The sequence below is a fragment of the Pelodiscus sinensis genome, chromosome 26 (genome assembly GCF_049634645.1).
Source record: "Pelodiscus sinensis isolate JC-2024 chromosome 26, ASM4963464v1, whole genome shotgun sequence".
Lineage (NCBI taxonomy): Eukaryota > Metazoa > Chordata > Testudines > Trionychidae > Pelodiscus > Pelodiscus sinensis.
The window spans coordinates 16,335,370-16,348,336 of record NC_134736.1 but is presented as its reverse complement, the minus strand read 5'-3'; the positions used below and the strand labels follow the sequence as shown (position 1 = coordinate 16,348,336).

Sequence of the window (12,967 nt, the reverse complement as noted above, 5' to 3'; positions counted from 1 at the left end):
TATTTTGGATTCTAGAAGGTTTTTGTTTACCAGTTCAGGACATTGCATGGAGGATGTTTTATTTAACAAGAACTGCACTGATTTGCCTTCATCTTGAAACAGGAATTGCTGAACCAGGTATGTGGAGATCTGGTAACTGTCTGTGAGCGCTATATCTCCAGTATAGTCCTCAAAGAAGATGGAGCAGAGCAGCTGCAAGAAGACCTGTTGGTAAGCTTGATATCCTTTCTGCACTGATTGATCAAAATGATGATTCCATGATTGTGTGGCTAAGCTGTGTTCTCTGGAATACTCTGCCTTGTTTATTAATAGAAGGCTTGGTTTTGTTTTGGGGTGGTTGGTGTGTTTTTTTGTTTTGTTTTTTGTTTTTGTTTTTTTTGGAGGAGGCTGGGCCTTTAGTTTGCTTTTCTGATATTTATTTATTTTTGGAAATATACATGAATTAGAATCACATGGGTGCCTTTAAAATTATTCAGGTCATGTGATGAGAAACTCTATTCTCCTGTGAGTCCTAGAGAGCAGCAGGCCTGGGTCAGTCACCACAAATTGGACACAGTAAGAAGTAGGGCTTGGAAAGTTGATTGCAAATTGAAAGCTTTCCTTGGTGAATGGGGTAGCTCAAGCCGTTAATTTCTGCAGCATCTTAGCCTTTCCCCTTAAATAACCCAAATAAATAAAACCCCTTTCTGAGCCCTTACGGTAATGAAGACAACACTCCAAATGTGATCAGAGCAGTGACCTTTTCTTTAATCTCAGTGGCTCTGCCCTATGTGCTTGTTTTATGGGAATTTGTCAGCAAACTGAAGTTCATGGATTGAAAGTCAAAAAAGGTTCCTTCTGTTTCATGAATTGCCACACAATAAAGTATTCTGTAGAGCAAATGTTGCCCTCATTTAGACCTGTGCAACCTCATTATCTTAAAATTATACCCTCAGCTAGATCTGTGCAGCTTGATGACTTTTACTTGGGATGCACCAATGTAACAGAGTTCCCAATTTGAAAGCAAAGTGGGATTGAATGGCTAACCCCTGCAATTGTAATATGATTGAGTATCCTGATGTTGCACAATCCAGAAGAGAATTCACTTTATTCTCCCAGAGATGTGAAGGTTTGGCAGGAGTGGCGTTGTTAGAAGTAGTAAAAGCTCTGTCAAAACTATAGTCAGCAGATACCCAAAGCAGCTCCCCATGGATTAAAATTGTAAGAAATTCTCATTTTCACATACTCATTTGTCCATACAGTCCATTCTTAAAGCAGTCTAGTCATTAATTGTGTCCATTGCAGGCTGCAGTAGCATAGCTCCTCTGTTCCCTTGATGCTCTTACTTTATCAAATCGTGAGGTTTCTGAAGAGGAGAGAGCAGCATTAGTTGTGTTTTCCCTATAATGATTATATCCCTGTGGTATTTCTGAGAGGTGCGTGTCTATAGATCCTTGTGTGTTAGTGACTTTTGTTACCTGTCCTAATGGAAATTTTGAGAGATGTGCCAGAAAGCTATAGAATAGACTTGATTTCCAAAGTTCTGAGGAAGTTACAATGATCTAACAAATGCATCAGATCATTGTTTGCATTTGTGATTTTTTGTAAAAGTTGGAATTGAATTGCCTGTTTCCAACTTCTCAGTAATAAATGTCACTATGTAGACAGATGTAAAGGAAATTGACTCTGCAGTGAGATAGTAATGAATTAGATCTAACTGAGCCTCCTGCAGGCCCACATCTCAGATGATGCTTTCCTTTCCAAAGGGCAGGGGGAATTTTAACCTGTTTTTGGAAGCTGGTTGAAACACTGGCAGAGTAGAATAACATGTATGCAAGCTTGTTGTCAGCCCTCCTGTTCTCTTGATTGCGCTATTGTTTTTCTCTTTAGGTGAGACATCTCTTCACCCTGGGTGAGACTGCACAGCTATGTCCAGCCAAAGTGGAGAAACGCATCTTTCTTCTGGTTCAGTCCATCCTGGCTTGTCCTGTCAATGTAGATCAATGTGAGGCTCTCTCCTTACTCTAAATTTGCATTTATGAAATAAATGCAACTCTGATTTTGAGGGTATTTTAATTCTTGGTCTGTTGTTTCTCAGTGTGTAGTCCTCCAGATGGGGAGGAACTCCCAGTTTCTCAGCCACTGTCCCAAATCAGAGGATCTGCTATGCCCTCAGTGGTCAGAGCCCATGCATTCATTACACTGGGTAAGAGCTGTCCTTCAGTGGGAATGGGTGCTGCTGTGTGCAACTGATTCCTGCCCTTTTCTCTCTTCTGTGATTACAACTGCTCCGTACAGCTCTTGGACGTGAGCTTAGACACAAACATGAATTGAATTCAGTGTTCATAGTGCTGTAGTGCCAAGCTTTGGGAATTCCCTGCAGTAAGAATATGCATACACCAATAAACACGTTGGAGTGGGTGACCAGATGTACCCAGTCTATTAAAGAACTAGTTTTATATGGATTTATCATATCTAACTAGTGAATAGCACAATTACTGGCACCTGAAGGACCCTGCAGACTTGCACCAACCTGTGTTCTTGTGAACTTGGTGGGATGTGACTATAGAACTACAGGATGCACAAGAGGCTCACCAGAAGGATGGAGGGAATTCAGTGCTTTCCAGGGCAAACTGTGCTAGAAATGCCTATCTGATGATAGCCCATATATGTTAAAAAATATGAATGAGGAGCCAGAGCCTTTGTGTTAAAGGCTGGGTAGAGTATGCTTCTACTATTTGAGGAAGGATGTTAGAATTAGGTTCTGTTCCCAGTTCTGCTTTAGACTTCCTGTGTGGTTGTAAACATCCCACTTCTCTAATGTGGGAATACTATTGCTTCCTCACTTATGTACATCAGGAAGCTCAAACCTTTGTTGTTCATGAGCTTAAAAACTCTTGTATGTACAAGACATTAGTGTGAAGGCTTCTAGGAATGTTACTGGGATGGCTCTTGTTATGCATAGGACATTAGGCTACACTCTTAGCTCCTTATGTGGTCCTTTGGGAAAGAGGAAACAGGGTTACTAGACTCATGATATAGGTCTCTTGATTTCTTAGAAGAGGGATAGGACAATCCTTCTCCTTGATTGCCTTTCCCTTGGGGTGGGTTTTGGGTTTCCGTAGAGCCTCCACTACAGCTTTCTTGCTTTTATTCCCTCCTTTACTTCTTGCTCTTGCTGTTTTCTGCTTTTGTTTGTTCGTGGCCTTATTTCTTTATCCATGTGTTTGGGCTTCTATGGAACGAAGAGGAGGTGGAAGGATAGCCCTGAGGAGGTTAGGAACTGCAACATGCGCTGCTCAGATTCTCTCCTCTCTCTCTCTCTCTCTGACAGGTAAGCTATGTCTGCAGCATGAGGATCTAGCAAAGAAATGTGTCGCAGCCCTTGCTCGGGAGCTGGAGGTATCTGAAGATGTGGCCATTCGCAATAACGTTGTCATAGTTATGTGTGACCTCTGTGTCCGCTACACCACCATGGTGGACAGATACATTCCCAACATTTCCATATGCCTAAAGGACTCGAACCCCTTCATTCGCAAGCAGACCCTGATCCTACTTACCAACCTCCTGCAGGTGAACAGAGTGCTTAGGCTAGTTCTCAGTAGTATATTGCAACCGCCTCCATCATAGAATCCTAGCAACCTGCATAATAGATATGCTACTTTCAGACCAACTCTAAAATACCTTTGCAATCTACCCAAACTGTAAGCTGCACTTAACAGTAAATTGTTGCTGCCATAGTTTAACTAAAATGAATAAGTAAATTTCCAGCTAGTAGTTCAGTGGGCTAACTAAGGGTATGTCTACACTTGTACCCTAGTTCTAACTAGGGATGCAAATGTAGGTGATCAAAATTGCTAATGAAGTGGGGATTTAAATATCCCGCACTTCATTAGCATGATCTTGCCGGCGCGTTACTCTGCTCAACAGCTGTTTCGAAAGTGAAAGTGTGCGCTGGGATGTGTTAGTTCGAACCAACCCCCTTGGTTCAAACTAATGTTACTCCTCACTTTTTGAGTAACGCAGCGGCAAGATCATGCTAATGAAGCGCGGGATATTTAAATCCCCACTTCATTAGCAATTTCGATCGCCTACATTTGCATCCCTAGTTCAAACTAGGGTGCAAGTGTAGACATACCCTAAGGGATTTTGGTTCAAGGTTTGTCTGCTTTGCTGTTTCTTCTTATTTTCATGAATCTGTAATTTTACCCCCAGTAGATGGGTGGAACAGGTAAGTGTCTATCAAGCAGAAGCGTGGCACTATCCTTTTGTTGTCTATAAGTTAGTTGTAGGGTCGACATCATTTGTGAAAGACAGAAGATATTCCATCCCCTATTTAATAATGTATCCTATGCAGGCAGACTACCAATGTGTTATAATTTATGAGAACAGTGTAGAGGAATGCCTTCTCGGCACCTCCACGGTAGAGTTCAGATTATCTCTTGCTTCCCTTATTCTGCTAACATTTGATGGTAAATCGGGACACTTGCTGCCATGGCATTTAAATAAATGTAATATTTTCAGAATTAAGGGATCTTGAGCTTTATTTTATGTTCCTCCTGTCATGACTCCGAGGATGTATCTGGAGGCAATCTGAGGAAACAAGTAGGGTCATTCCCAGTTCATACTGACATTTCATTGTCTACTTTTTTTTCCTGTAGGAGGAGTTTGTGAAGTGGAAGGAGTCCCTGTTCTTCAGGTTTGTTAGTTCTCTGGTGGATCCCAACACAGATATTGCCAGGTATGATACCATTTCTGTAAAATATCAAGAGAGCAAAGCAAACGGAATCTCAAATCCCAGCTTTTAATTCTGAATGTAAGGGAGAAATCTCCATGTGAGCTTTCAATGTTCTCTTATCCCTGCCTCCTTTCTATCTACTATGCCTTAATAAAATTTTAGAAGTAGGAATGGAGGAATAGGAAACTTCACTCTGAGCCTAACCTTATCTGAGAGTACAAGAGTGGCAGGAGGGTGAAGAATGCAAGAGCATAGGCAGAACGGTGAGGGTTACAATCTGTTTGCTCTTGCATGTAACTGGGTTATTTGGCCTCTAGACCAGAGGATGTGTCCTGAGGGGCCAGTTACTCATTCCATTTGTCCAGGGAAAGCAGATGCAGGCCAGGAAAATAATGCAAGTATTCCCTGAGAGTGAGGAAGAGGGTCTAGGGAAGCAGTTCATGTCTAGGAGAGACAAGATGTAGAGCCATTCCAGATAATTGTTCATGTAAGGCCCTAAGTTTACCTTATGGAGGGCAAGACTTCCCTCTTTCCCAAGCCAGTATTGACAGATATTGGCAGTTATAAGGCCCACTTGGGGTGGGTTACTCAGGCCTAATCAGGAGGAGTTGCTGAGAGGGAGAATTCAGCCAGCACTTAGGCCCCAAAAAAGAGGGCTGTGCAACCCCTGAACTTGAGAGGAGGAGAGTTTGCAGGCCAGAAAGGCCAGGATTAAAAACATGGTGTCCCTAGAGGAAGAGCAGCGAAACCTGAATCCAAAGCGAAGGCCAGAAGGGATCTTTAGGGAACCAAATGATATTTTAATATTCCCTCTCTCCAGGAGTTCAGGAGTTCAATTTATTAAAGATTATGAGTGTAAACTGAAAGGAAACTGAGGTAGAGTGCCAGAAGGCAGTGTCCTATGGTGGCTACAGTGCATTTCTGCCCTTTTTATCTGGCCAAGATTTACATACATGTGGGAATGGGAACTTTGCCACAGGGGTTCTAAAAACTGCCCTCCCCACTTTACATAGAAGACTCAGTTACAGTTCAGTACTCTAATGGGTGTTTGCATCATGTTGTTGATTTCGCATTTAAACATCACAAGAGACTGGTTGAAGACCTACTGAGAGACAGCAGGGATCATGCCAAATTAGCCTGATATCTGAATTGCTTGGATTCTGTGGGCTTAGATCTGTTGATGCTACTCAAATGTAGTTCAAATAATGAGCGTAGGTCTTTGCTGTCTGATACCCATTTTGGCCTGAGTGCAGTAAGTCGGTGGTTCTGATCTAGTTTTTAATGGATAGGTATTAATAATGAGCTCCACCGTATTTGGTACTGGCAGGTACCCTTGTCATTCTCAGTAGGAAGTTCAGTGCCTGGGACACGGACAAATACCTGTGTAAGTTTCTCCTCTAGGGAATCGATAGGTAGATAATGTGTGCAGAGGAAGCTTGCCCAGCTGCTGCACGTATTCCTGCCTACTCCAAATAGATGGAGGATTACAGTCTCCACAGCCATCAGTCTGGGGCTGTACACCAGCACTTCTACAATGGTCAGTCCTGGCTCTTTCCAGTAGGTGGTGGCATTGCAGTGTCATATTCAGAAAGCTTTAGCTATGGAACAATATTCGTTTCTGTTGCAAGTCTATTTCTGGGCATTTATATTCAGCAGGTGCACACAGAGAAAAAGCCTTTATTCCAGGCTGGAATTGAAATACAGCTCTTGGCCTTGCAAAAACTGTCCTCCCCACTTTACACAGAAGACTCAGTTACAGATCAATACTATAATGTGTTTTTGCATGTTGTTGATTTTGCTTTTAAACATCACACGAGACTGGTTGAAAACCTACTGAGAGACACCAGGGATCACGTTGAATTAGCCTGATATCTGAAATAGGATTTTTGTTTTGTTTCCTTCTCCCTTTGAGTTCTGGGAAGTGAATGCATACAAGCTTTAATTTGCACTCTTGCCAATTAGAAACTAATTTGTCAGAAGCTTATTCTGGTGACCTTTGGATAGTGGGGAGAGGAGAGAGAGATGGTCTTAGATGCAGTCCAGTCTTAGGCTCTTCTTCAGAAGGTAATTATTGCTCTTCTATATTAACTGCTTCTCTGCTGTTTTATTCACAGTAGAATGAATTCAGTTTGCATCCTTGTAACAAAACACCACTTGAATCAGCACAGTTACTGGTTTTCTTATCAATGCAAATGTATACCTTCAGGCTGTGTCTACATTGGCATCCCTTTCCAGAAAAGGGATGCTAATGAGACACTTCGGAATTGCAAATCCGCTGGGGATTTAAATATCCCCCGCGGCATTTGCATTTACATGACTGCCGCTTTTTTCCGGCGTGGGGTTTTTGCCAGAGAAAAGCGCCAGTGTAGACGCGATTTTCCGGAAAATAAGCCCTTTTCCGGAAGATCCCTTATTCCTACTTGAAAGTAGGAAGGGCTTATTTTCCGGAAAATCGCGTCTATACTGGTGCTTTTCTCCAGCAAAAACCCCGCGCCGGAAAAAAGCGGCAGCCATGTAAATGCAAATGCCGCGGGGGATATTTAAATCCCCCGCGGATTTGCAATTCTGAAGTGTCTCATTAGCATCCCTATTCCGGAAAGGGATGCCAATGTAGACACAGCCTTATGGTAGGGAAAATAATGCCACTCACCTGATAGTTGCTCCTTTTAAAGGCATTAACATTTTCTTTTCCAATGGCCAAGTTAAAGTACTAGAATGAAAAGGTTTCACTTGGCACTGACACAACATAGGTTGTTGCCCAACACAGCAATTCACACGTGAAATAGTAAACTTGACCCCACAAACCTATGTTCAAACAGGGTTAATGGCCTGATCTCCAGCAGACTCCCTGAGCACCATGATTCATAGCAAAGGTTTAAGCTTTTGTCTTACCTCGCCATAAAGTGTTTGACTTGCACCTGCATGTGGCCAGTAAACATTCTCACTGTCTACATAAACTGCAAATTGCTAGGCACTGCCTGCTGAGCTGCTGACTGAATGAGTTGGCCTTCAATTTAGTTTTAAAATTCTTGCCTTGAGTCAGATTCGTAACAATTGCATGTAGACTTTATTAGTTTGGGTAGCCTGCTCAAGTGGGGATGAACTTCAGGAAGTCCTTAAGACTTGCTAAGGGAGAAGTTTTTGCATGCTTCCTAACATAGAAACAGCAAGTCTGGTCTTCTGTGGTTTTGTAGGCATTATCTCCTGGATGTCGGGAAGCATGTTTGTTAGTTTTCACTCATTTGTATATGCACAGTGGCTAACTGAATGTGTCACAAATGCCTAAAATGTTAACGTGGCATTAAAGTGCTGTTGATAAAAATCCCTCACCTTAAATACCTCAGGTTTCACTCTAATTCTTCCAATGCTAGAGACAAGGTAGGCGAGGTAACATTTTTTAAATTGCATATTGATATCTGTTCTTCCAGAGCTGGCATTTTGGTAGCTCTCTAGGCAACAGTTTTAGAAGGCAGAGAAGACCTTCAAAATTCTTATGTAAAAAAGCAAGAAGAAACCCCTTCCATTTTCCCCTTTCCAAAAAGACACGCCTTATTGATCTATCATAGATAAAGCAAAAGTGCTCCCATAGCCCTTATAAAATATCATTTGCAGATCCCCCTTTAAACACACAGCAAGTGTCTAAAAAAATGTTGTTTGGATTTTCCATCCCAATTCTGATAAACTGTTTGAAAATCTTTTTCCAACTAGATGCTTTTAAGCTTGATTTCTGTCCCTACCTTATTTCCTCTCTGAGCTTAACTTCGTGCAATGTTTTCTCACTTAAGTAACCTATAATTCTGACCCCTGAATTGGTGCAGTGCAAATACTATCGTCCTTTCTGTAGAACTCAAAGAACACAGGTGATACCTAAAACCTAGCGCTTATGGCTGTGTCCAGACTCAGGGGTTTTTTCGAAAAAAGTAGCCTTTTTTCGAAAAAACCTCACCTGCGTCTAGACTGCAGCCGCGTTCTTTCAAAATTAAATCTAAAGAACGCGGCTTTTCTTTCGATGGCGGTAAACCTCAATTTACGAGGAAGAACGCCTTCTTTCGAAAGTTCCTCTTTCGAAAGAAGGCGTTCTTGAATGTAAATAGGGCTTCTTCGAAAGAGAGCATCCAGACTCACTGGATGCTTTTTTCGAAAAAGCAAGCCGCTTTTTCGAAAGTTCAACGTGCAGTCTAGACGCTCTCTTTCGAAAGAGTCTCTTTCGAAAGTATCTTTCGAAAGAGCCTCTTTCGAAAGAGGCTTGCAGTCTAGACATAGCCTATGAGTAAATGACTTTGAACTTTCCCCGGTGAACGTAGATAGCAAAGAGCAAAACTTTAAACTACTGTAAAATGCTAGAATAGCTAGTGATGCCTAAGAGCTCCTTGCACCAAAAACTTGTCCAGGCCAGAGGGTTTTTTCCCCCAAACCATTCCCCTTTCTCCCCCGCCCCTCCCAAACACTTAAGCTCTGTGCAAATGTGCAGCATTCTCTTGTTGGCATCCCTTGTGTCTTGAGGCCAGGCCTCCCTCAGCTGCTGACCAGTGGTCAGATCATTGGTGGTAAATGAGTCCAGGAAATACCCTGAATATTTTCCCAGTACACAAGTGTTTCCTGATGAGCATCATCCTTTGTATTTCTTGTTAGGAAGTAAAATCAATTAAATGTTGCTTATGACTTTTCCATACACAACCCATTCAGTTGCTCCTGAAAATACTGCCTAAACCTATACTGTAGTGTAAAACCAAAAAGGAGACCCACAAAGTTAATTGCGTTTATCATTTAAAGTCTGTTTCCAGGAAATGGGATAGCTTGTTGCAAACTGTCAGGAAATGAACTGTTTTGCCCCTCAGTTTGGCTTGTGCGCAGACAACAGCATTGGTAGGAGTCAGATCTAATACAAGTGAGCATTTTGCAAGCTTTCATATGCAGCTATGTCTCCGTACCTCACTGTAGCTGAGATCCTCCAGTTTCATACGTATGCTTTCCTGGTCCTGTATCCTCACACTGTTCTGCCAGCATACCGTTATCTGAGCATCTTTTTCAGCATCTTCTTGCAGTCCTGTTGCAGTTTTGCGTCTTGTCCCTAGCAGCAGCTGCCCTTAGTGTGGAAGCTGTGAAATGAGATTGTACTTTCAGCTTCTGCTAGTGCTCATCACTGAGCATGGCACAAACACAACTTGTATTGCTCTTCACAATCTCCTTGTGAAATAGGAGAAGCTATTCCTTGCATGTTACAGATGGGGAAACCAAAGCACAGAGAGACTGCATGATTTGCCAGATTCCCACAGGAAGTGGGACAGGGGCCGTTAACAGGGAGTTTGGAGAGAGAGTCCTCCAGATAAAGGAGGAAGCTAATATAGGAGCCTTGAGAGAAGTGGTCTGTCTGTAGTGTGTGTTTGTGTTTGGGGTTTTCTTGCTGTGTGCTGAGCTTGTGTTTGGCTGGTGGTGGTTTTTTTTTCTTCTTCCCTTCCCCCTTCTCTGCCTCCCTGCCCCCCCCCTCCGTCCACCCCCCAGTGTGTGTGCTGTGACTGGCAGGTGGAAGCTATAAGCTTCTAATCAGGGTTTGAAATCTAGAAGCCTCTGTTCATTGGTTGAGCCTTAATCAGGAGGAGGGGCGATCGGGCAGTCCAGGGCTTTATAAAAGAGTGAGTCAGTGACCAGGGACTGTTAACAGGGAGCTTGGAGAGGGAGTTGGGAAGGGGGTGAGAGACCCTTGCCATTCTTTAATCTTTTTTCACTACACTCCTTCCTTTCAAGAAGGCATTGTGAAGGAATCTCTCAGAAGGAAGGCAGGCAGGTATGGATCTGATAGTTCTGCTGTTATTACCTGCACAGCATGTGCCATGTTTATCTTCCTCCCAGAAGAAAGAAGGGATTTCATCTGCACTAAGTACAAGCTGGTCACCATTTTGGAAGAAAAAATTAGAGGACTGGAGGCCCAAGTATCGACCTTACGTTGTATCAGAGAGGATGAAGACTTCCTCGATAGAAGGCAGCATTTAATCCTGCAGCCACAGCAGTCTGAAGAGCCAGTCAGGGGAGTATAGGACAAGGAAGAAAACTGGCAGCATGTATCCTCTAGAAGTAGAAGGCGGCCAACTCAGGTATCCCCCATTCCTGTAGAGGTAAGTAACTGCTTTCAGGCTCTCTCCACAGGCGCTATGGTGGAGAATACTTTGGCAGGGACCTCTCAGGGAAGAAATCAGAAGGGAACACTATCTACCGGAAGGCATGGGATGCATAGTCCTAGGGATGGGGGTTTCACGACCACCACTCCCAAAAGAAGACAGGTGGTGGTGGTCAGGGACTCCCTCCTAAAAGGGACTGAGTCATCCATCTGCCGTTCAGACCTCTAATCTCGAGAAGTGTGCTGCTTACTGGGAGCTCTCATTCAGGATGTGACTGAGAGTCTTCTGAAAGTGATTAAACCTTAAGATCGCTACCCCTTCCTGCTTCTCCATGTAGGAACTAACGATATGGTCTATGGGTTAAATTTAGAGGTGGAAGCAACAGGGGTGATGTTGTAGTTGGTGTCTGCTATAGACCGTCGGATCAGGTGGATGAGGTAGACAAAGTTTTCTTTGGACAACGGAAAGAAGCTTCAAGATCGCAGGCCCTAGTTCTCATGGGAGACTTGAATCACCCTGATATCTGTTGGGAGACCAATACGGCAGTACACAGACAATCCAGGAAGTTTTTGGAGAATGTTGGGGATAACTTCTTGGTACAGGTGCTGAAGGAACTGACATCGGGCCATGTGCAGCTTGACCTGCTGCTCTCAAATGGAGGAACTAGTAGGGGAAGTAGAAGTGGGTGACAACCTGGGAAGCAGTGATCATGAGATGGTAGATTTCAGGATCCTGACCAAAGGAAGAAAGGAGAGTAGGAAAATACACACCCTGGACTTCAGAAGAGCAGACTTGACTCCCTCAGAGAACTGATGAGCGGGATTCCCTGGGATGCGTACATGAAGGAGAAAGGAGTCCAGGAGATCTGGCAGTATTTTAAAGAAGGCTTATTAAAGGCACAGGAAGAAACCATCTCAATGCGCAGCAAGAAAGGACATCCTCGGTGAGCTTAAACACAAAAAGGAAGCTTACAAGAAGTGGAAACTTAGACAGATGACTAGGGAGGAGTATAAATATATTGCTCGAGAATGCAGGGGAGTTATCAGGAAGGTGAAAGTGCCATTGGAATTGCAGCTGGCAAGGAATGTGAAGGGTAACAAGATAGGTTTCTATAGGCATGTTAGCTATAAGAGGGTGATCAGAGACAGTATGGGGCCCTTACTGAATGAGGGAGATAACCTAGTGACAGATGTGGGAAAAGCTGAAGTACTCAATGCATTCTTTGCCTCTGTCTTCATGGACAAGGTCAGCTCCCAGACAAATGCACTAGGGAACACAGTATGGGAAGGAGGTGGACAGCCCTTGGTGGGGAAAGAACAAGTTAGGAACTATTTAGAAAAGCTAGACATACACAAATCCATGGGCCTGGATTTAATGCATCTGAAGGTACTGAGGGAGTTGGCACATGTCATTGCGGAGCCTGTGGCCATTATCTTTGAAAACTCGTGGAGATCGGGAGAGATCTCAGATGGTTGGAAAAAGGCAAATGTAGTGCCCATCTTTACAAAGGGGAAGAAGGACAATCCAGGGAACTACAGACCAGTCAGCCTTACCTTAGTCCCAGAAAAATCATGGAATCCATTTTTGAAGCACTTGGAAGAGGAGAAAGTGATCAGGAATAGTCAACGTGGATTCATGAAGGGCAAGTCGTGCCTGACCAATCTGATTAGCTTCTATGATGAGGTAACTGGCTCGGTGGATATGGGAAAGTCTGTAGATGTGATATATGTTGACTTTAGCAAAGCTTTTGATATGGTCTCCCACAAGATTCTTGCCAGCAAGTTAAGGAAGTATGGATTGGATAAATGGGCTGTAGGATGGATGGAAAGCTGGCTAGACTGTCATGCCCAAAGGATAGTGATTGACGGAGAATTTAATCCGAGGGTTCAGATGGGGGCCCAAAACCCCTACCAAATCAATTTCAGACACCCTTCTTAAGCAACCAGCTTTATTCAGGAATGCATTCCAGGGCAAAAATCTCCAGGATACTCAGGAAAAAGTTTCTGCAAATGCCCAAACAAAAGGCAAGGTCTTTTGTACTGTCTTACATGGTAATTACCCCTTTTCCACTGACCACTCACAATTTCATGCATATACAGGTCATGCCCCTTTGCACCAAATTCCCTCCAATCAT

The 12,967-nt window shown here is 43.3% G+C and overlaps 1 protein-coding gene across 3 annotated transcripts in view; it reads left to right on the top strand.

Moving 5' to 3' along the window:
* The window catches only part of NCAPD3 (non-SMC condensin II complex subunit D3), a 55,602-nt gene that overhangs the window by 29,878 nt on the left and 12,757 nt on the right, over positions 1-12,967 (top strand). For 2 of the 3 annotated variants that reach the window (XR_012897704.1, XM_075909376.1), the window contains exons 20-24: positions 103-210; positions 1,870-1,984; positions 2,078-2,185; positions 3,314-3,552; positions 4,641-4,720. Coding sequence is in view for 1 of the 3 variants with exons in the window: in XM_075909376.1 (XP_075765491.1) it covers positions 103-210; positions 1,870-1,984; positions 2,078-2,185; positions 3,314-3,552; positions 4,641-4,720 (650 nt within the window). In the remaining 2 variants the exon portion in view is untranslated. The remainder of the gene's footprint in view (positions 1-102; positions 211-1,869; positions 1,985-2,077; positions 2,186-3,313; positions 3,553-4,640; positions 4,721-12,967) is intronic. The other variant, XR_012897703.1, reaches the window with a different exon arrangement.